Source organism: Garra rufa, chromosome 9, assembly GCF_049309525.1.
Source record: "Garra rufa chromosome 9, GarRuf1.0, whole genome shotgun sequence".
In the NCBI taxonomy this organism is placed as follows: Eukaryota; Metazoa; Chordata; class Actinopteri; order Cypriniformes; family Cyprinidae; genus Garra; species Garra rufa.
The window spans coordinates 20,494,813-20,519,018 of NC_133369.1; the positions used below are offsets into that span (position 1 = coordinate 20,494,813).

General features: G+C 34.5%; 1 protein-coding gene across 1 annotated transcript in view; it reads left to right on the forward strand.

Annotated features, from left to right (window-relative positions):
• The window catches only part of mroh1 (maestro heat-like repeat family member 1), a 40,413-nt gene that overhangs the window by 1,254 nt on the left and 14,953 nt on the right, over positions 1–24,206 (forward strand). The window contains exons 3-24 of the mRNA XM_073847773.1: positions 2,661–2,806; positions 4,354–4,485; positions 4,817–4,979; positions 5,349–5,447; positions 7,286–7,437; positions 7,870–8,010; positions 8,279–8,371; positions 9,583–9,661; positions 10,494–10,607; positions 10,710–10,783; positions 13,108–13,230; positions 13,581–13,688; positions 16,886–17,030; positions 17,506–17,549; positions 18,843–18,984; positions 19,550–19,602; positions 19,735–19,842; positions 21,040–21,159; positions 21,839–21,961; positions 22,231–22,377; positions 23,248–23,274; positions 23,956–24,078. Of these exons, the coding sequence (XP_073703874.1) occupies positions 2,661–2,806; positions 4,354–4,485; positions 4,817–4,979; positions 5,349–5,447; positions 7,286–7,437; positions 7,870–8,010; positions 8,279–8,371; positions 9,583–9,661; positions 10,494–10,607; positions 10,710–10,783; positions 13,108–13,230; positions 13,581–13,688; positions 16,886–17,030; positions 17,506–17,549; positions 18,843–18,984; positions 19,550–19,602; positions 19,735–19,842; positions 21,040–21,159; positions 21,839–21,961; positions 22,231–22,377; positions 23,248–23,274; positions 23,956–24,078 (2,456 nt within the window). The remainder of the gene's footprint in view (positions 1–2,660; positions 2,807–4,353; positions 4,486–4,816; positions 4,980–5,348; positions 5,448–7,285; positions 7,438–7,869; positions 8,011–8,278; positions 8,372–9,582; positions 9,662–10,493; positions 10,608–10,709; positions 10,784–13,107; positions 13,231–13,580; positions 13,689–16,885; positions 17,031–17,505; positions 17,550–18,842; positions 18,985–19,549; positions 19,603–19,734; positions 19,843–21,039; positions 21,160–21,838; positions 21,962–22,230; positions 22,378–23,247; positions 23,275–23,955; positions 24,079–24,206) is intronic.

The window sequence follows — 24,206 nt, forward strand, 5'->3', positions numbered from 1 at the left end:
ATTTTTTTAGCCTTACAGCTCAACATTTGTGTATTTGCTCTGAAAGTGTTTTAAAAGGTTTTTTCAAGGTTCTTTGGTGTATAGAAAGTTCAAAAGAACAACACTTATTTGAAATAAAATACATTTTGTACAGCGCATGTTTTACTGAGGTTAAGGCAGGGCGATGTAATTGAAAATATATTGCTGTATTTTTCAGCCTTACAGCTCTTACTTGCACTGAAAGTGTTTAAAAAGGTGTTTTTTTCAATAAGATGAACTCTATTGATGAATGTACTGTCAATAAGATGTACAATAGTAGTAAGAAGTTGAAAATAAAATACACACAAGAAAGAGCAAAACTTAGTCATCTTCATTATTTTACATTCACCAATTTAAAAAGTAGTTATAGGCAATGTAACTGTCAAATTAAAAGTGTATTACATTCTGTACAATATATGTTGCCTCACTTTATATTACTAACACACTTATTGATAGTCCACTACCATTCAAAGGTTTGGGGTTGTGAATGTATATATTTGTTATATATAAGAAGAAAAATGATTAATTTAATGAGCTGTATTCTATTTATTTTTTTATTCATATTAAATGTATTTAAATGTAATTTACTCCTGTGAAGGCAAAGATGAATTTTTAGCATCATTACTCCAGTCAAATGTCACATGAGCCTTCAGAAATCATTCTAATATTCTGATTTTTATTATTATGAAAGTACCTAATATTTTTGTGGAAACTGTGATACGTTTTTTTCAAGGTTCTTTGGTGTATCGAATGTTCAAAAGAACAACGCTTATTTGAAATAAAATACATTTTGTAAAATAAATGTTTTTACTGTCACTTTTGATCAATTTAGTGCATCCCTGCTAAATTAAATGTCTTTAAAAAATCATAGTGTATTTAATATATTTTTTTTATCCATATTCAACCAGATCTATACCTGTACATGTCTTTATTAATGTCACTTAATATTAAGGTGCAAAACAAAAGCTGTTTTTCATTTAAAAGAGCAGTTCAAAGAAAAGGAAAACATTGCAGGATTTTTCTCCATAAAGTGGACTTCAGTGGAGTCCAACAGTTTGAAGGTCCAAATTTCAGTTTAAATGCAGCTTCAAAGGGCTCTACATGATCCCAGCCGAGGAATAAGGGTCTTATCTAGCAAAAAAAAAAGTTATTTCCTTAAAAAAAAAAACATTTTATACTTTTTTTGACCACAAATGCTTATCCTGCACTAGTTCTGCGATGCTCATCTTCACGCATTGCGAAATCACAAAAGTCATGCACAGTTAGTTTTTCAACTGTGTACTTTGGTTCAAAAGACTCATTTTCTCATTCAACTTCAAAATTGTCAGACATAGCTGTTTTACCTTTTTTCGTACAGGACGTTTGACTTTCTTTGCATGTTCACTTTGTGAACACTGGGACGGTACGGTGTGATAAGTAATTTGTGAGGTTGAGCTCAGAAGATGAGCATTTGTGGTTAAAAAGTATATACATTCATATATTTTCTTAGAAAATGACAGATCATTTCGCTAGATAAAACCCTTATTAATCGGCCAGGATTGTGTAGAGTCCTTTGAAGCTGCACTGAAACTGCAGTTTGGACCTTCAACCCGTTGGCCACCATTGAAGTCCACTATATGGAAAAAAGTCCTGGAATGTTTTCCCCAAAAACATCTCTTTTTGATTTAAGAAAGAAGGATATGAACATCTTGGATGACATGGGGATGAGTAAATTATCAGGAAAGTTTCATTCTGGAAGTAAACTTTTCCTTTAAAATGGACTCCCGCATGAATCTAGTCACACTGAACAGAGTCATGGGTTTCTCTTATCCCATTAGTGTCTTTCAACACAGTTCTTCAGGTTGGATCTGAAGCTAATTGCCCAATGAGTATGTTTAGGCAACTCGTTTACTCAGTGTGCTGTAGGTAGATTAGAATAATCTACTCAGATGGGTCTATGTGAAGATTAAGTGTGGCTAAAATGTCCAGATGTTGCAAAGTCTGTCTTTAGATATTCTGCATTGCAGATCGTCCCCCTTACATTGTACTCTCTGTATTGTTAGTTTAGGAGTAGGAGTGAGTCATATGCATCAATCTTGTCCTCGATGCAGAGCTTGTGACCAACTAGCGCACATCTCAGGCAGAGTTAATTACACTGATCCCAATGATTAATTGACCACCCACTCAATAAAAGGGTTGTTTTTGAGTCTGCAAGAAACAGCCATTTCTGGTGTTGAAAGAATATGTTTGTGTAGGAGTGTTCTGTCTGGATTTACCACATAGTCTGATAAAATGATTTCAGGTCAACTTGTTCTTTGAGAAATAAATTATTTTTATTTGACAAATGCTGTTCTTTTGAACTTACTGCGAAAATCTATCACAGTCTTATCTAAAATATGAGGCAGAGCAACTGTTTTCAACATGGATAATAAGAAATATTTCTTGAGAAAATCAGCATATCAGAATGATTTCCAAAGGGTCATGTGACACTGAAGAAGAAGTAATGACTGCTGAAAATTCAGTTTTGCCATCACATGACTAAATTACATTTTAAATATATAATAAAAGAGAAAACATGAACCAGTACAAACACATATCAGCAATTTATACCCATCTCCATCATGTTCTCCGTGCAAATTCATGTGTTTGTTTTATCCAAACAGAGGTGACCCTGGCTCTTTTGGATGCTGCCAATGACAGGGACCCAGTGGTGCAGGAACAGGTCAGGAAGTCCATCTTGACACTGGGGAACCAGCAGCCGGATAAAGTCCTGTCCATGTGCCAGGACTACCTGCTCAAACATCCCAAGGTCAGCCAAAGAGTTTCCTTAAAACATCAAACATGTATGTGCTTTTTTCTAATGGTTATCGTCTAGATTAATGCTGAATGTTATGGGTTTTATATGCCCTTTATGATATAAAAAGGATCAAATATTAGAAGATGTCATGTCTCTATGACTGTAGATTTAATTTAATTACTTTATTTAAAGAAATTAATATGTTTATTCATCAAGGATGCATTAAATTGATCAGAAGTGACAATAAAGATGTTACAAAAGATTTCTGTTTCCACAAAAATAGCTAGCACAACTGTTTTCTATTTCTATTAACTGTTTTAATAAGAAATATATATTGAGTGCCATCATGGGAATAAATTACATTTTAAAATATATTAAAATAAAAAAAATAACTTGTAATTTGTTTAATTTGTACAATTATTTTAATACATTTAATTTTAATTATTTTAAAAGTATTTTAAATTGTAATAATACTTCAAAATATTATTGTTTTAACTGTATTTAATCAAATAAATACTGCCTTAGTGAGAATAAGAGAATTCTTTTAAAAACATTAAAAAAAAAAAATAATTTAAGGGATAGTTCACCCAAAAATGAAAATTCTGTCATTAACTACTTACCCTCATTTCCTTCCAAAGCCGTAAGACCTTTGTTCATCTTCGGAAAACAAATTAAGATGTTTGGTACCAATAACGTCAACAAAATAGTCCATGTGGCATCAGTGATTCATTTATTTTATTCTTGTAGCTTCATAAATTATGGTTGAACCACTGATGTCACATGGACAATTTTGTCCATGTTCTTGGTACCTTTCTGGACTTTGAACGTGGCACGACCCTCGCTGTCTAAGGAGGGTCAGAGAGCTTTCGGATTTCATAAAAAAATGTAATTTGTGTTCCGAAGATGAACAAAGGTCTTACGGGTTTGGAACGATGCAAGGATGAGTAATTATTCACAGAATTTTCATTTTTGAGTGAACTATTCCTTTAAACTTTAGTAGTGTAATTAATGTCAACAGTTTTACAATGTTATACAAATAGACTATTTTGACATTCAAGTGCACTTAACAGTATGTTTGTTGACAGAGTTTGTTGGCCATGCTAACAGGAAGCAGAAGCAGTGTCCCCAAACATGTTTGTATTGTAATTCAGCAAATCACACTAAGTAGTTTCATGTGATTCCTTTGAATGGTAAATTTCCTTCCCAGAGAACATCTTGAGGTCAAAATTGAGGTTTGAAAACTTTCCCTAGACAGAAAGCAAAATATAATTTAGTGCATGTTTCTTTAAAAAGGAAAAACACACTCATTAATCTCATCTGTAATAAACCTTTATCTCTAACCAGAGCGCTTCCTTTTATTGATTGGTAATGCCTAGTGTTACAGGGCAAACCCAGTGTGTTTCTGTGTCATGCCTTTGATTTGGCCGAGGTCTGTTTAAATCATTGACCTACTTTGTAAGATTTGAAAATAGGATGTAAGAGGCTGTGATAAATTTAATATTATGATTAGCATGTCTTTCACAGTGCATTTACTTGTAAGTTATCTTTGTCCTGTGTAGCTGGTGGTCGGGCACAGAGTGTTGATCTTGCAAACCATTGAATTGGTGGTGAAGAGCAGGATTGAGGAGATCAGTTACCCCAAGATCAAGAGTGTCATACAGTTGGCATCAGATGAGATGACTAAATCAAAGGTGAGACAGCTGACTTGCACTACTGTTCTGAAGTTTAGGAGTAATAGCTGATAAAAATTCAACTTTGTCATCACAGGAATGCATTACATATACACAGTGTACAAGACTTTAAAAAACATTAAAAAAATCTTACCGACCCCAAATGTTTGAAACGTTCCATTAAAACTGAAAAGAACATGTTCTGATTTGAGTCTCTTGCTTTTAAATTAAGTTTTGGAAAATAGTTTTGTGAAAGTTATTTATTGTTTGTATTAATATACCACACAAATTGCACAATGTTTTTTTTATATTTAAACATGTATGCTAAAATCATTTGTCTACTTGTGTATAGGAGGTTGTTCCTGAATGGCAGCAAGCAGCCAGTAATATTCTGGTTGCTGTGGGAAACAAATACATTAATGACATAATGGAGGAGATACTTGGCAAGTTCCAGCCAGGAGTTTTGCCTCACTTTTTTGTGGTGCAAACACTAGCCAATCTCTCTGACTCAAATGGTACGTATGCTTAATCAGAACTCTTGAAATTAATTTAGAGGTTTCTGTATTTATGTCTTTCTGTATCCATGATATTAGACTCTATTTTTATTTAATGTTAATGTAATGAACACGTTTTAACTTTCACTTTATTTTTAGAAAAATGAAATTGGAAGTTACAGTGTGACCTGCTGCAACCTGCTTTAACCTGCTTTATGTTAGATCATGCTTTATGCATTTGACGGTTGATTATTATTGTTTCTGTTCCTCATTTCACTGAACTTTAGGGAAATTGCATTTATAATAATATAAAATGGCTTTGTTGAAGCCCTGTGTTCTTGTTTGGTTATGTTTCGCACCTGTTTTGATATGTTTGACTTCTTCCCACAGTATATGGTATGGTGCCTTTCCTCAATGCTATAATGGGGACCATGTTACCAATGCTGGCTATGACCAAACAAGACAACATGAAATGGGTCTTCTCATCCGGTAAGTTCAGTAAAGTGGTAAATTTTCAGCTTCAGCTAAATGAATGATTAAAAAACATGTTTTAAAAAAGTCACTTGTGCTCTCTTTGGCCTCCATTTATTTGATTCATAAACTATTTTAACATATTTTAACTAGTGCTGTCAATCGATTTAAAACATAACTAATTAATCATAATTTGTTTTCTAATTATTCCCACCTGACATTAGTTTTTAAATATATTCAATCTTCAAATTAATGTAGAAACAATGTAAAGACAGTCTATTTTTTTTTTTATAATTTGTTAAAAAGAACGTATGACTAAAGGTGAGTATCACTGATACTCTGGTAAATTGTTCTTTTTCCTCTAATATTTAACCATTGACTATAGCCATTCAATATTACACTATAATTCGTCTAATTTAAGTGAACTTAAAGGGATAATCCACCCAAAATTTTAAATGTAATGTTTATCTGCTTACCCCCAGGGCATCCAAGATATAGGTGACTTTGTTTCTTCAGTAGAACACAAACAAAAATTTTTAACTCAAACCGTTGCAGTCTGTCAGTCATATAATGGCAGTCAATGGGACCCACGGCTTTGAGAGTCAAAAAAACAAACACAGACAAAACCAAATTAAACCCTGCGGTTTAATTTGGTTTTGTCCGTGTATGTTTTTTTGACTCTCAAAGCCGTGGATCCCATTAACTGCCATTATATGACTAACAGACTGCAACGGTTTGAGGTAAAAATTTTCGTATGTGTTCTACTGAAGAAACAAAGTCACCTCCATCTTGGATGCCCTGGGGGTAAGCAGATAAACATAACATTTTCATTTTTGGGTGAACTATCCCTTTAAATCAAACTTTACATGAAGCCATTATTTACCTGTGCCCTTCAGCAAGTAGGAAATATACAAAAATGGAATAAAGTTATCAAACACTAAACACTAAATTAAATATAGATGAACCCTTAAAGCTACAAAGGTTATTGGTTTCCTCTTTTTTTTCTTTTGTTCTTTTAATTAATAGCCATCACAGCAGATGGGTTATTAGCTAGTGGCTGCTACTACTTTAAGAGCTGCCGCTGCTGAATGTGCCGCGGATCTGAGACGCATGCTCGTAGTTTCATTCGTGCTTTAATATGAAATGATACAGGCTACAGCACGCGCCACGGCATTTGTGTGTGCTATTGAACCGCGTGTGCTCTGAACACAGTATAACGGCTGACAGGACAGGTAAATTTGTTTTTACTGATGTATAGCCTGACAACATTCCAGTAAAGCTTCTAGTCACTTGTACCTTTCCTGTGGTCGTTTGACTAGTGCTTGGCGATGAAGTAAAGTTGGATCACGCATCTGAAAAGTCTCCCGTTTGATTTAGTCATAAAGACGTCCTGTGACTAAATAAATGCAATTCTTGTCAAAGAAAGAAACAGACAGAAGCAGCAGTTGTGAGTGGGGTGGCCAACCATAGCACTAGCTGGAAAAAATAATGGCCTGTGTTAACGCACTAATTATAACATTTCAATTATTACTGTGATGGCAAAGTCTTCATGGTCACATGATCCTTCAGAAATCATTTTAATATGCTGATTTGGTGCTCAAGAAACATTTCTATGTACCATTAATGCAGAAAACATTCATATTTTTGTGGAAACATGATTTTAATGAATAGTTAAAAAAGTATATAACATTTTATATTAAATAAAACAGTAAAACTTCTTTAATGCAATAAATCATTGCTGAATAATAATTTCTGTATAGACAGTATATTGTCTTTTACTTGAATGTATGAATGAATGATTACTGATGATAAGTGTGTAGTGACTTGGCATCTTCTCTCTTAATGTTTCCTATCAGCCCTTTGTCGCTTTAGTGAGAGCATTTTAGAATACCTGGCCAACCTGGACAAGGCTCCGGACCCCACTGTGCGTAAAGACACCTTCTCTAGTGAGATTTACTCAGCCTACGACATCCTGTTCAACAGCTGGATCCAGAGCAGAGAGTCCAAGGTACACTCAATGAGACAAAGCACACATCCAATTACAGCTAACTCACTTTGAGACTAAAGAGGGACATGAACGTATGCCAACTGGGTTCAATTCAGTTTTCTTTGGAATTGAAAGCAGGAAAAAAAAACATGTGAGCTTGTGAGCTAAATCTACTTCTTTCAGAGCGGTGGCTTTTTTTTTTTTTTTTGTAAATGCTGAATATTGGATTGTATGTTGTAATTTCGCCTTTACACATTACATTTTTGTAGCCGGAAAAGATTTTTTTTTAAATTATGGAGCTATTACAAATCATAAATTCTGTTTGAGACTCACATTAAAAACTTCTTGGTCTTTAATCGTTCAGAAATAACTTTTTAAAATGTTCTTAATCTCTTTCAGTGTTTGTGTTCATTCATGTATGTGTTGTAATTGTTCTTGCGTGTCATTCTGCAGCTGCGCCTGACTGTTGCAGAGGCTCTTGGATCAATGAGTCACCTGATGGCACATGATAAACTGGAAGAACAGCTTCCCAAACTCCTTCCCACTATACTGGGCCTCTACAAGAAGAATTCAGAACACTACATCATCAGCAAGGTAAAGCCCTCCTTACCATTTCACAATTGCAGGAAATGGTGGAAGTTAACAGGTCAACCAATTATTCAATCCAAGTTTGCATGCTTTTTCCCCCACTCTGGACTGTTTCCACATTGTTCAATAAAGACATGGAAATGCACTTGTTTTTGTATTGTTTAAGCAGTCTGCTGTGACTTTCATAACCAGATCAAATTTTATGACCAATCAGTGAGAAAATCCAGGACTCTGTACTGGCTAATGTAGTCTAATTCTGTTTGTGTTTGTTCAGAGCTTGTGTCAGGTCCTGGAGGCCTCTGTGAACATGGGCAGCAGAGTGTTGGAGACACAGATTGATGGTCTTTTAGTCGCTCTGCACCAGCAGGTCAGAGTCTCTTTCACTTGTTCTTTATGTACACCACCTTTTTGTATTCATAAGCCATGATGACAAAGGTGTTTTACAGACTTCTCTTAAATCCCCTGTGTAACTTCTTGTAATCATTTTTTTTATTTTGGCTTAACAGGTTTTAAGTAGCCTAACAGTGTTTGATTTTAGTGGAACAGGTTTTAAGTTGCCTGACAGTGTTACACAGAGAACAGCCCAGGGCTGTTTAACGGTTTAACATAGTAGGAAGTGTTCATAAAATTTCGCTTATCTGGCTTTGGAATTTGTTTTGATTTCATTAGGGTGATATCTAAAATCGGATTAGAACAGTTGTTTATTAACTAATGTTTATTTTAAACCATTTCTTTTGCAATTTGAGCATTTTATTAAAGTTATTTAATTCTATGAATTTTTTTCCATTTTAATTAAATTTGATCATTTTAATCTAGATTATTTAAAGGATTAGTTCACTCCAAAATTTACATTTCCTGATAATTTGACTATGGTGACTATGTCATCCAAGATGTTTATGTATTTCTTTCTTCAGTTGATTAAAAATTAAGATTTTTGAGGAAAACATTCCAGGATTTTTCTCCATATAGTGGACTTCAGTGGTGGCCAACGGGTTAAAGGTCCAAATTGCAGTTTCAATGCACCTTTAAAATGCTCTAATAAGGGTCTTATTTAGTGAAATGATCGGTCATTTTCTGAAAAAAATAAAATAAATAAATAAATAAATAAAATGTATATACTTTTTAATCACAAATGCTTGTCTGACAGAGTTTTCAAGTCCTCATTGTCAGTAGATTCATTGTGACCCTGGACCACAAAACCAGTCAAAATGAAAGCTGAATAAATAAGCTTCCCATTGATGTATGGTTTGTTATGATTGTATATTTGGCCAAGATACAACTATTTGAAAATCAGGAAGCTGAGGGTGCAAAAAATCTAAATATTTTAAAAGTTGTCCAAATGAAGTTCTTAGCAATGCATATTACTAATGAAAAAATACGTTTTGTTATATCTATGGTAGGAAATTTACAAAATATCTTAATGGAACATGATCTTAATATCCTAATGATTTTTGGCATGAAAGAAAAATCAATAATTTTGACCCATACAATGTATTTTTGGCTATTGCTACAAATATACCCGTGCTACTTAAAACCAGTTTTGTGGTCCAGGGTCACATATTTGTTTTTTATTTTCAGATATGCACACCGGTGGACTTCAGCAACCCTCCAACTGTTAAAAATCACAATGAGGTCCTGCGGTGCTTTACTATCCTTGGTGGGTCTTGGTTAAATCCCTTTTTTATTTTAAAAGTGCATGCAAATGTAAACATCTGATTGAAATCTGTTTTTAGAATAGCCACGTAGGACATGAACTCAAGCAAGGGTTGTATTCTCAGTCAGCTGACTGCTGTAGCAATATCCTCGTCATGTGCTGATGGAATCTGAGCGGAGATTAAGTTTAAGTGTCAGACCAGCAGGCTCCTCCAATCAGTGAGATGATATTATACAGTTGTGTGCTTGGTGCTGATTTCAGGGGACACACACCAGCTGGATCACCTTCCTTTTGCTTTTGTGTTTTGTCAAGCAGATGCAAGAAGTTCAGGAGTTGTTGAGTGTGTGTGTGTCTGTTTCTGTGTGTGTGTGTCAATCATGATGTTTTAATCAGGAGCGGGTGTTACAAATGTGAAAGATTTGGTCTTAGTGCTAGTCTTGTACTGGTGCATAAAAATTACTTTTATTTATTGAATAATTTTTTATACACTACCAGCAGAAGAGACTTTAAAAAACATTAAAAATCTTACTGTCCAAAAACTTTTGACTGGAAGCGTATATTCATTTTAACCAATTCCTAAAACAAAACCTTGTTGAAAACTACTGGTCTAGGTAATATAGCTTTTTTTTATGTCAGTAAATGCTTTATATGGGCTATTTATATGATGGATAAGACCAGACACCATTGACTAATGTATGCATTTATAGATTTTGGTGGTTCATTTATTGGCACAGAACTTGAGCCAGTTACTGTCAAAGCCTGTGACAGTAACTGAGGGTAAACTTGACAAATCGCATTCATTTTCACCTCTATATTTGGTTGTTTTTGGCCCCAGCTAACACTTTCCCGGACCGTCTGATGGTGTTTGTCCTCCAGAGGTTGGAGAACAGTAACGAAAGGAACAGAATGGGCTCGCTAGCTGTTCTCAGACACCTCATCAACTCATCCAGTGAGTTTTAAACATGTAATTAAATACGGCAATGATTTCTTCCTCAGCCAGACACTCTTATCCAGAATTTGTATTTTTAAAACTCTGCTCTTTCTGTTCAAGCCTCCATTATGGAAAACAAGAAGCTCCTGATTTTAGCCAGCATTAGGCAACCTCTGGCTGACCACAGCAATAAGGTAAATAAATATATCTTCTCAAAATGACAAAATATGACTGTTCAGGCACTTTTTGGCACTCTCTTAAAATAAATTTGTCACAATTTTACTACTAAATTTAATTTGTCTACTATTTAGAGGTGGACAGTAGTGAAGTATTTTTACTCTGCTGTGAAAGTACTTTTCAAGTTTCTGTAGTGTTATATCTTTAGAAAACTTTTATGTTCGTAAGTATTAATGGTTAAACAAACCACAACTTTTACTTATCAAATGTAGTGCAGTAAAAAGTATGATATTATGCTTTGGAATGTAGTGAAGTAAAGTTTTTCAAAGAAAAACACTACAACTACAGAAACTTTTTAAATTTACTCGAGTAAAGTAAAAATACTTCACTACTGTCCGCCTCTGCTACTAACGTGTTCAACAGTGAATGTACATACATCATTCGAAGATTTAACATTGGCTGTGCTTCCATCTTAGGTTGCAAATTTAACTCACAAAATTTGAATATTGCATAAAACATTTGTGAATAAAAAACTGTTTCCATCACATGTGTCCAAAAGAACAAAGTTGTAACTTTCAGGGATCCTGCCGCAAAATATCAATAATATAAATGAAAGATGCTGCAAATGGAGAAGCCTGTGGCTCTTTTCCTACATAATAAATGACTCGTGCCAGACAAAACGCAATAACAAACGCTTTTCCATTGCCTGATGTTTAGGAATGCAATTTGTGTGAGGCAATTATGTGAGGTGATTACTACGTAATTTTGTTAATGGAAAAATAGGTGGATGGAAACAGCTATTAACATTATCATTTATTCTGCAGTTCCATTGTCACCACATCTTGTGTTTAACAGAATTATGTGGTGTAAATTATTATAATTAAATTATATTTTCACACCTGCATAATTTGAAAAGACACGATTTAAAATGTTCTGTTCACAAGTGTTTTTAATTAGATTTTTTTTCATTTACATGTCACATATGTATAATCTCAAGTGTTTACTGACACCTTGGTAATCAGGTACACTAATATCCGACTCATTTTGCTAGCACAGGTCACAGTTGCTTTAGATTTCAGATAATTGAAAATGACAACTGCACTGTAAACCCTGATAATGCCAAGTAACATCCGTTCACTCGTTGGGCATATTAGCTGTCTCATACATGCATAAAACATTCTTCAGGTGACTTAATATAGTATTTAATTTTATTCATTAGTATATTTATAGATGTTTAACTGCTGCCATATAAGTCTAATTCATATTTCTCATTTAAACCAGCATTACATTTCATAGCAGTATTCCTCCTCACACCGATTATAACTGGGTTTACAATATACCATAGCAAGTCTACTATTAATTAATTTCTTACTATTACATTTTTTTTTTCAAAAGCCCTCTTAACATTTACTTTAAGACCCATAATGATTATCGAAAAATCGAAAAGTAAAGAGCACAGATCCAACTTGCTGCAGAGATGTAGTGTTTTCCTAAGAGTTGGTTCCCGCCTTCACCACTGTTTGGTAAGCCAGTGCATGAAATGCAGTCTGCTTTTAAATTTGATTGGAGTAGTATAAGATATTAATCCTGATCAACTCAAAACTCACATCAGTCACTTGCACTAATGTTTAAACTGCTCAAAAAATAAGTACAGTGGAATTATACATTAAAGTAGTGCTTGATTCATCAACAAGTAGTTCAAATGAATTAAAACATACGTTTTATTTACTCAAAAACTAAAAAAGTCAAAATATCTAAGTTAGTAGAATGCTTTTTTTTAAATTAAGTTCACTCTACTTAATTACTTTGAACATTTGGGTTTACAGTGTGTGGTGCTTTTTTTGTAAAAATTAATTATTTTTACAGAATAAATATTTGGATTCACTCTTATGTGTTTAAAAGTTTTAATGTGACATTTAACCTATCCACCTCTTTCTTTGTGTAAGAACGGCCGCAGCCATTTGTAAATTTTATGAGTCTGTTTCCGGTCTCATCCACGTCCAGCTAATTTTAGCTGTACAGACAGCTCGTTTTGCTGCTTAATAATGCAAATTTGTGCATCTTACCATATTATTTTAATATATTATCTTAATTATGAGCATGCTGGTTTGTAATGCAAACAGTTTTACCGTTTACTGTACGTTGTTCTTTTCGTTATGTCCCAATAGTGGATAATGAACCGGAAGTCTCGCCCATATGCTTACTTCCGTGTTAAAGTAAAAGGTGGATATATTCGGAGACATATAAGTACCCAAAGTTATATAAATATATGTGATGGTGGTGTCATACTGCTCATTTTGAGTGATCAGACAGGTTTTAATGATGTTGTTTACTTGTGCAGGTGAAGAAGAGAGTGGTTCAGGTGATCAGTGCTATGGCTCATCATGGTTACCTAGAGCTAGAGGGAGGAGACCTGCTTGTCCGTTTCATCATCCAGCACTGTGCTCTACCGGACACTTACCATGTACAAACAACCTTTACTGAATAACACATTTCACACATCTTACTGCAGATCAGCAGTGTCACATGACTGTACACATTTGACCTCTTTGAGTCTGCAAATCTAATTACTTGATTTCCAACAGTCAATGACTGTTTGTGATCAGTTGTTTCAGATCTATTTAGCAAGCCTTTTTACTTCAGTCCATGTTGTGTCATATGTCAGTGCATACCTGAGTTTTTGAATATTTGCAGTAGCTAAGGAGATTCCCTTTAGTTTGTTAGCTTTGGACTTGTATTGGCTTTATCCCAACCCTACTTATGCTTGGTTGTGTATTGCAATAAAACTAATAAATTGTTTCAATATTTATACAGCGAGGACAGCGACCTCCAGACCCAGAGGAAGTGACCAATGAGGCCCTGCGTAGCATGTGTGATAACACTTTGCATCTTTTCACTACCACAGTGGGCCGTCTGACTGATGTGAGTATACAGATGAGTACAAACAAGCGTACACCTTCCTCAAACAAGCCGAATGGTTTCTTTGATGTGTGAAGTCATGGTTCTTGTTTCAAAATGTGCAGTGCTGAACTTTGTTCTGTTTTATTCGGTGTTACTGTGCAGCAATGTGATTGACCATTATTGCATGTCATTTGTCATTTTATGCCTTTGTAAGTGAACTTGGTAAATATCATAAACTCATATCATATCTCTGCTATAAATCTTAACAAAACTGCCACTTAAAAATTTGACCTGATTTTCAGGATTGATGCATGCCAAATATAATAAAATAAAACTCAACCATTTGTAAACCAATACTGATTACTCATTATTCTGAATACCCTTTGAAAAATTAACTAGTTTTACTGCAAATAAAACCAGAAATGGTTATTGTAGTTAAACCATGGTTTTGCTACACTCAACTTAGTTTACCTAAACTGTAGTTACACAAATGGTAATCAATCTGCCAAAAAACACGGTTACCACACTTTTACTTTAATAAATCCATGGTTAATTCTTGGTGACGACAGTCCTGCTGCCACTAAATCAGGCATATGCACATCTGCAATGCGTCTTATTATCCTAAAGACAACTCAATGAAAGTCGAACATAGTGAGAGATGGGCTTTGCAGTCATTCAGCACAGTCCATCATCTTCACAGCCAAAGTCAGCAGGCTTGGCCCGGCACTGCCGCTTGTAAGAGAGAGTGTCTAGAGAAATATTAGATCTTTTTTTCCTGTGAGCTTCCCAACATCAACAGCAGGCCGTTGACAGGGATCTCTCCTCAGCAGACAGACGAAGACAGTTTATGTGCCGATGAGACTGTCTCCGTTCCCTCCGCCAAAACACATTCGAATGATAACCAGGAAAATGTCAGGAGACGTGCATATAGCCAGACTATTTTTAGACTTTTGTTGTGTCTTTTTTGTTAACATGTTATTTTAAAGCACTGAGTTTAGACTTTTATGAGATTTATTGTGAATGTGGATTTATGGTTAGTGGGATTTATCCGGTTAGACACTGATTTCTTTTCCTTGAGGTTTTCCTTTGTTTGTTTATTAGGAGGAAGGGGAGGCAGTGGTGTCTCAAAAGACTGGATTAGAAAAATTCTTAGTACAAAATATAACATTAAAAAGTGTATAAATCACAATTACTAAAGAAACAGTGTTCAACAGTGACACCAACAGATAAAGTTACAGTGGGAGTTCAGGTTTCTCTCATCTCCCCTGAGCCCATTGAGTTTTAACAGACCCACTAAAGTCTGCAATGAGTTTGGTGGGGGTAATTGAGAATGAATGTAAGAAGAGTCATGTGAGAGGAGACAATGCCTCCATCGTGATATGATTGGATATGATTCTGGTTATGTTCGGCTGTGATTGGTTCATGTGATAATTCCTGCCTTGTTTTGTTCGCATAGAACAAATTTTTACTGAACGAACAATATAATAGCGTTAATGGGAAGACTAATTTAAAAAAAGTAAGTCACAACAACTCACACACTTGGATATAACCCCTTTGTTACGTCAAAATAAAGACTTAAAATGACAATAAAAAAGTTTGTGGGAATTATCAGCTTGGTAAAATTTAAAGTAAATCTCTTTCTATGACTAATATTTACGGACCTTTGTTGGCTGATGTTCCGAAAAATGTAATACTGCCTTGAGTTATTACTTTGGAATTAATGTAAAATGCTTAAAAACACTAGCTTGATGAGATTCATACATGACTTTAATAAATAAGAATTGTTTATTTAGAGGGAATTTGCTTATTTTTTTTCGTAAAAAATGTAGACAAATATTTATAAATAAATAAACTAAGTAAGACCTCATAGAAAATATTAAACAAGCTTCTACCATTTATTTAATTTTCCATCGACTTCTACGGTGAAAATGTAAAACTAATAAAAATTGCAGGTCATTTTACAGTGAAATACTGTTAAATTTAAAGTTTTTGCAAGTGAAAAAGAAAATAATAATCTTTATGTTTTTTTCCGATTTACAGTGGAGAAAAAAACATAAATGGACATTTCAATAATTCCCTGTGACACATTTTTTTTTAATTACTGTGCTTATTTCTTTTATTTTATTTTATTTTCAGTTCTTTACATTAGTGTGTTCTTTTACACTTTACATTGTTTAATTAATCTTAATTGCATTATTTTAGTGTAATAATTGACACTAAATTGACCAAGACTACCTCTATTCAAAGTCAGCCCAAATATTATTCAGACACCAGTTATAATTTTTGATATTTTTTACTAGTGGGTGCAGGACACTATAGTTCATTTAGATAAGTGAGGATTGCAAAATAAAGTAAACTGAGATTATACCATAGACTGTAAAAAATATAGACGTAGTGTCCGTGACGTCATCCGTAGGTTTCTGAAGAGCAATTTTGAAGCCTATAGTGGGCGGGATTCGCCGTCGCCATCTTGCAATCTTGTCATCGCGTGTCACTCCCGGATAATCAAAAATGGGCAAAGAGGCAGGACGTGGGTGGAGCTGGGTGCTAAAACCACGCCTACTTAGCGCGCCAGTGTTGACAGCAGCGGCAATCCCCCTGTCACTCAAGTGGCCACGCCCTTAATTATGCAGAAGTTTACGGCTTAATATAACTTAAACGGATGAGTTATAAAAAAAATTCACCCCCCTCACAGTTGACATGACGGGCGAAATTAGTTATATAGTCTAAAACCACTTTTTGAACCAGGCTGTAAACATGTTTTTTTCTGCTGTAAAATTGGGCATTTTAACATGGGGAGTCAATGGGACTGACTCCCTTTTGCAGCCAGTCTCTAGTCGATGAATTGCAGTTTAAGCCACTTCCGTGTTGGTTTCAGTAGAGAGAGCGGGAGGTTGCCGCTTGGATTATACCCAAACATTCTTCATACAGTGGACTACCAGTAAAACTGATAAAAATTTGGGACCAAAAATTTTATTGTTTTGTTACATACCTTTCTATCAAAGTTATCTGACATTGTCAAGGTGAATTTGTTCTGACACAGTTTAACTCTTGAGTTCTTGTCATCGTTTTTTTAACCATTTTCTAAACTGTAGCGAATAAACTGTGATAATGTGAGAAATGTTGAAGATGTCTGAATAAATTTTGGTTTGACAGTATGTCTTTTGTTTACTTTATATAATTACTGTACATCTAAAATGATGTTATTTCTCGGTTAGGTTCTGTGGCCGATGTTGCTTTGCTACCTGACCCCAAATCAGTACGCCAACGCCACTACCCCCTTGTGCAAGAGTTTAATTCTGCTGGCTAACAAGAAACGAACAGCACAAGAACCCAACTTCAACATCAACTTCAACGCACAAGGTGTGGACACACACACACACACATGATGTCACTGATGAGCCTATTCCCAGACTAAGAGCTTTTCCACTGTCTGACCTAAAGACACCCTGGAATCACACTTTCTGTCTTCTTGGCAGTGTGGCAAATCCAGCAGCAGTTATTAAACCTTTTTTTCCGTTGTTGGCCTGAAACTAAATTGCACTTGCAGACGTTTTGTTTTCATTGCAAGTCGTTTGCTTTGCCTGTTGAGTCTGTTTCTAATTAGTCAAATGAAAAGTGGTATTTATCAACTGAATAAAGTTTTTGGGGCAGAGGCTAATTGTTTCTTACTCTGACAGTGATTAAATTGAACTCTAGTTGGACAAATAAGTCCCAGGTTCAGTGATTATTTATTCGTTAATTGTAATGCTTTTGGATCATGGGCTTCACTAATGGTTTACCCTTGTCTGCTCTCCCCCTCTCTCTGTCTTGCTCTGTTTCTTCCTTCTTCCCGCAGTCTCTAGTCTTCCCTCACAGTATGTCCTGATGATAAGGCTCTTGGTAAGTGTCAAATTCCCAGTGTTATTTTTTTTTTTTCAGTTTCAGCTAGTGAATCGGGTAAAAAGTAAATATTTTTTTTATTTTAACGTGCCTCTCTGGAATATTTTATTCTTGATTTTTATCATTATATATTTTTTTATAAGTGGATATTTCATCATTCCCTATTATAGCATATCAGTGATACAATAATACATAAATGTTCTAAAGTTTGAGGTCAGTAAGATATGGAAGCCTATTTCTATCATTGAATTTAAAAAAAATTATTGCGACTTTTTATCTCAATTTCGGAATTGCATGATACAGACTCAAAATTCTGACTTTTTTCTCAGAATTGCATGATATAAACTCACAATTTACTTTTTTCTCAGAATTGCATTATATAAGCTCACAATTGACTTTTTTCCTCAGAAATGCATGATATAAACTCTCAATTCTGACTTTTTTTCTCAGAATTGCATTATATAAGCTCACAATTGACTTTTTTTCCTCAGAAATGCATGATATAAACTCACAATTCTGACTTTTTCCTTAGAATTGTGTAATATAATCTCTTAATAAAAAATGTTATTGTGACTTTTTATCTCGCAATTATGACTTTTTTTCTCTCAAAATTGAGTTATAAAGTCCAATTTTGAGGGAGAAAAAAGTCTGAGATGTTCTCAGAATTCCAAATTTATTTTTTAGTCTCACAATTCTGACTTAACTCAGAATTGTGTGTTATAAAGTCACAATTGAATTTATAACTCGGATTTGCAAATTTATCTCACAATTGTGACTTCATTTCTCAAAATTGCAAGTTTCTATCTCACAATTCTGAGAAAAAGTCAGAATTGTGAGATGTAAAAAAAAAAAATAGAATTATGAGAGAAAATGTTGCAATTACCTTTAAAAAAAAATTTATTCAGTGGCAGAAACAGGCTTCCATTTTTATTAAGGATGCATTAAATTGATCAAAGGTAACAGCTTTAATGTTAAATATGGCATTTTACAGTATTCAAATAGAAAAGTTATTTTAAATGATGAAAACAGTATTTCACAGTATTACTGTATTTTGAACAAATAAATGCCTTGGTGAGCATAAAAAACAACCCTAAACTGTTTGTAAACACAAAATGGTCCTAAACATAATATTGATTTCAAACTAACAAAATTCATTTAGTTTTAGTTTTTTTGAAGACAAACATTTTTTTGACTGTCTGTTTCTCCTCATACATTATTTAGAGTCCTTGTGTCATTTAGTCTCTGCTTACTGCAGACCTTAAACATCTGAAACCAATGTTACATTTTCCTCAGGTGAATGCCACATTCCCGTTTCGATGCAGGGGACACGGTGCTCCCTCTCTAAGTCTGCTCAACGCTATCAGCCCTAACATTCACCCTAAAGCCGAGCCTCTGTGGGACAACGAGATACCAAAGCTGGTCACTTATCTTGAAGGTTTGTTAAAATATACAACAGTGATGCAGTGGATTAGGTGCTTTTCTTCATCAGGCTACCAGACCACGCCACCTATTGGTCAAAGCATCCAGCTGCACATTTCAGTGTTTCAGCATGATTCCAAAAGTCCAGCCAATCTCGAAACTGATTTTGGACATCAGCTCTGTCTAATCTAACCTGCTGTGATATTTCAATGAATTAGGTAAATTTACTGACACTTGTTACCTCATTTCGACTAGTAACTGATACTTCACAGGTTCTCAAGACAGTTTTTAGTCGAAGGAGAGGTTCTTGAATCATCTGCTATGATGAGGTTTCAGTGAAACCTCTCATGTGTTTTCCAAAACCACAACCACCTGTCCTTAGAGACTCACAAGACAACCAGATGTTTCCTAGATACAGCCAAAATCATATTTAAAAATGAGAAATCATATTTCACTTTCAACAACTTTTCCAAGATAGTTACAAAGTGTAGCCTTAAAAAGTTATATTGGGTGTCCCATTATCTTTGACTTTTTCCAGAGTGTTGTTTCTGACTGAATTTTGTCCTCTGTCTTCTAACCAGAATCAACAGAAGATTCTCTGAATAAAAAGAAGTGGGAAGAAAGTTTACTTCAGGTCTGTAGTAATATGTATGGATTAATAAATGGCTATTTTAAAGAAACGCTTGCGTGAAAGTTGAGCATTGACAAGACTAATGGCCAAAGCCGATGTTGATTAATCAGACATTGCTTTCTGATTGTGATCAAGCTCCTGTCTAAAACTCTGGCAGCCATTAATGACAGCCAGTGGACTGGTCAGCTTGCAGTAGAAGCCACACGATACCTTCCTACTTACAACAATGCTTTGGAGGAGAAGGTCAGTTTAGAAATCTGTTTTTTCATATTATAAACCAGATGTATTATTTGAGTAAAAGAAGCTTTCTAAGTCCTACATATTTAAAAATATATATTTTTTTGTTCTGCATTTTATATATCTCGTTATTTGATATTGTTGTTCTAATTATTAATTATTATTAAATTATTATAAAACAGAAATTAGTTTCAGCTTGTTTAAAGGGAACCCCAGGTATTAAGACCTGTATGCGTTAATAAAACATAAATAATGTCTCTTACTGAAATAAGTAGTAGAAAACCCATGAAAGATTTACGTTAATTTAAAAAAATCCACGTCATTTTATACATATGTAAGCGTAAAATAGTTGCACTCGGTGAGCTACTGGTGCTACCTGTTACTATTTTTACCGCAACATAACTCGGAATACACAACTCTGAAAATAAAACCCTTATACGATGACCACAGCTACCTAAACCAAATGCCATACCATCGTATTCTAAATGCCCCCCGATATTGAGTAAAATTCGCACTGAGAAACTCCTTCAGTGGCTGTGGCGTCATGACAAGCGTCACATGTTTACATCCTGTCAGGATGGCATCTAGTGTTTCTTGTCTCTGCCTTTCATAAGTTCTTTCAATAGCTGTGATCTACTAAAAGCCTCAAAGGCATCAGGGCTAAAGTGGAAAGAGCAAAGACGCGGGTCTTTAGGAAGTTTTATTCATCCACAGGGATCTTCGCATTCTTTTCTTCTCTTCTTATCGCTAAGAAAACAGTGAAGACTTACATGACTTCTCTAGTTGCCCTTCGACTGAAAATTACAACCAAAAGACGCACAATGTGGCATTGTCTCAGTATTTTATTTTTCGAATTGTGTTCCAGTAAAAATAACCACAGGTAGCTCCAGTAGCTCACTGAGTGCAACCATTTTACATCAAAGTAATGGCGCTCCTTACAGTCCAAAATATATGAAACAATGTGAATTTTTTAAAATAAAATAAATCTTTCATGAGTTTTCTACAAAATATTTTAGTAAAACACATAATTTACGTTATATTAAGCCATGCCAAGTCTTAATACCTGGGTTCCCTTTAAAAGGATTGCCTACGTAATAAATCTCCCAAGCTGTTTGGCCAAACAAAATAAGTATTTGAATGTAATTTTTACTTAATTTACTCAGTTCTTGTGACAAACTCTACTTGCTTACTCTTTTTCCCCAGAGTTTTTTGTACAGGTGTATCGGTGTGATTCTCCAGCAGTGCTATAATAAAGAGCTGGTCAGGAAACAGCTGCAGGAGATCCTGATCAGCGCTCGTCACAATGATCCAATCGAAAGAACGGTATGCCACTGAGGACTTATTAGTTCACAAATAACTTCTGAATTTAGAGGAATAACTTCTCAGAGAGAGTTTACTGTGTTGACAGTCAAACAGATTGCAGAAGCACAGCATGCTGACAGCACACCAAAACCCTCTCTAGGGTATTAAGTCTCTTAAAGAGATCATTTTCACCCAAAAATGAAAACTCTGATATTAATTACTGAAGTCGTTCCAAACCCGTAAGACCTTTGTTCATCTTCGGAACACAGATTAAGATATGAGGGTGAGTAATTAATGACAGACTTTACGTTTTTGGATGAACTATCGTTCATGACTTTTACCACACTACCACAAAAAATGTTCAACAAAATCATATATTAGAAATCAATCCAAATCTAGTCACAAATTGACTACCGTATTTGTTGTCCAGGGTCACACATTGTAATTTAATTTTATTATATAAGTTGCAGCATGTTTTAGATGATAAAAAAAAACTTGACTTCTGGAAAATACGGTAGTCCATTGGTGGATGACCACTCGACCATTCTGACCTAGTACGGTACCCAAACTAAGGTCTTTCCACTACTTCTACACAAAATTGATTAAAATGTTCCACAGTTTGAATATTTTAAGTTTTTGCAGTTATTTAAAAGCTGCTAATTAAGAATAATACAAGTAACAGGCATTAATTGGTATGCAGGGTGTTGCAATGGGAATCGGACTGTGCGCCAGCAGTCATCTCGATGGCACTCTTGGAAAACTGGAGGAATTTGGGAAGTCTGATGCCTTCAAGAAAGCCTCAGGGATTTTTGGTCTTCTCAAAGTAGGCTGAGCTTCATTGTACTTCTCACATGATGCAAATAAAACATCTTTTTGTTTCCCAAATTAGATTGTTAAAAACATTTCAATTTAGTTTGAAATGATTGTTGTACCATATTATGTTTTTTATTAATAGTAATTGTGAAATGCTACAGTGCACAGTGGTTCATTGTGCAAAGGTTAAATTTGAAAAAAAAAAAATTAGGTTTATAAAGTGCTTCAGAATCTATATTTCACACATGTATCTTGTTGTCAACGTTTCTTGTCATTCAGGATAAAAATGATGTTGATGTGGAGAAAATGAAGAGCACACTTATTTTGTGTTATGGATATGTTGCGTTGCACGCGCCAGAAGATCAACTCCTCACTCGAATTGATAGTGACATTCTCCAAAACATCTCCAAGAACTTCAACACCAAGGTAAACTCCATAATATTGCTTGTCTACAGTATCTTTTTGTGGTTTAAAATTACAGCAGTATTCTAAACTAGTGTTTCTAAATTCTAAAATGTATTCCTCTGAAGTTCCTGTTAGTGTACTCCTAAAAGTTGACAAAAGCAACTTTGAACAGTTTTACACATTTAAAATGAATGGCCTCTTCTGTGAAAAATGGACCAAAAATATTGATGACTCAGCTTGCATATGCATCGAATGTTTAATGGCGTTTTTTAAGAAAAATTGAAATTTGTCATGCCTCTGTAGTTCTATTATGTTAGAACGAACAGCTCATTTATTTGATCAGGATTAACACATTAATCTTTTCTCATTGTTTGTTACAGCAGTGAGGCACAAAACTGAAAAATGTGTTGCTGCTGTGAGATGTTTTGCTAAACAAGTCCTCTGAATGTCCTAGTATATTGTTGACAGGATTCAGTTGGTTGCTTTTGAGGCTGCAGTTATGACAGTTTGATCTAAATGATTTTTAATGACAAGGATCATTAATTCTCTTTGAGTGCTGAATCATACCTCATCAATATTCATAATGTAATTATGCGATTTAAAATAATTTCACTGTTAGAGAACCATGTAACTCATTTTCTTTTAACATTCTGCAGTGCAATTTGAATGTCTTTGCTGGGATTTTAAAAGAATTTAGCTTTGTTTTTGCACTAAACTGATGCTATATATACAACAGACTAAAGGCATTTAGATTTATATCTCAAAGTACAAACAGTATCTGAAGGGTCACATAATTCATCATTCATGTAGTCCATTCTCTGTTGTTAAATAGAAAGTATTATCTTTAATGTTTGTGAATTACATTGCATCATTACTTTTATTGTTGTACAGGTTCTGGGAATTAAAGTAGAGACCAAGGTACCGTGAAGGGAAGCGATCACAGGGACCTTCTCTCACCTCTGATCTTTAAACTTTAACTCACTTTCTCTTCAGTCTTGATGCTGCAATCAAAACCTTTACAATATAACCTTTTGAGCTTCTCAAAAATTGCATAAAATGTCTTTTTATGACCCTAAGACGAATTTTAAAAAGCATTTATAAGCTATTTAATCGGCATCTTTTTAAAAGGTCTGTCGATATATTACAGTTTAAAATAAAGATGACATTTTAAACTCACTTTACACTACACTTAAAAATAAGTAAAAGTTTAATGTTTTTTGAGAAGGTCAAAAAGTGCTTATTAACCTGATAACCTTTGTCTTACTAAAGAATCACAGTGTTTAGATACTTTCTGGCTTTTGTGGATTTTAGGTGGCTTGATTCATCACTTCAACTCTTTTTCTATTGAATCACAATTATATTGTCACAAATTGTGATTATGATCTCTTATAGCACTGTTAAGCAAATAATACAAGTCAAACATGTAAATTAATTTATAATGAGCATGATGAATACAGCTTTGACAATACTTTCCTAATTCCAGGTCTTGATTTGCCTGTGCTGTTTGATTGACATATGTTTCATTACGCATAGTTTGAGCGTGTCTTTGCATCTCTTTCTGTGTGTTTGTGTGTATGTATGTGTATGGGCATATCATAGGACCTGACTATGAAGCTCAGTCTTATTCATAGTGTCGGACTCATTGCCAAGGCCATCAGCAAAAGTGTTCGTAAACAGGGCTTTCTATTCTCCCGCAAACAAGAGCTGATGGGCGTTATGATGGTGAGAGGTTTGATTTGAAGATCATACAGTTATGTATGTATGTTTTCGATTGAAGAACAGTTACTGATCAGTTTCCATTGGCCAGAATCTAGGAGATAACCATAACTTAATTTGGCATTTTTGTCTTT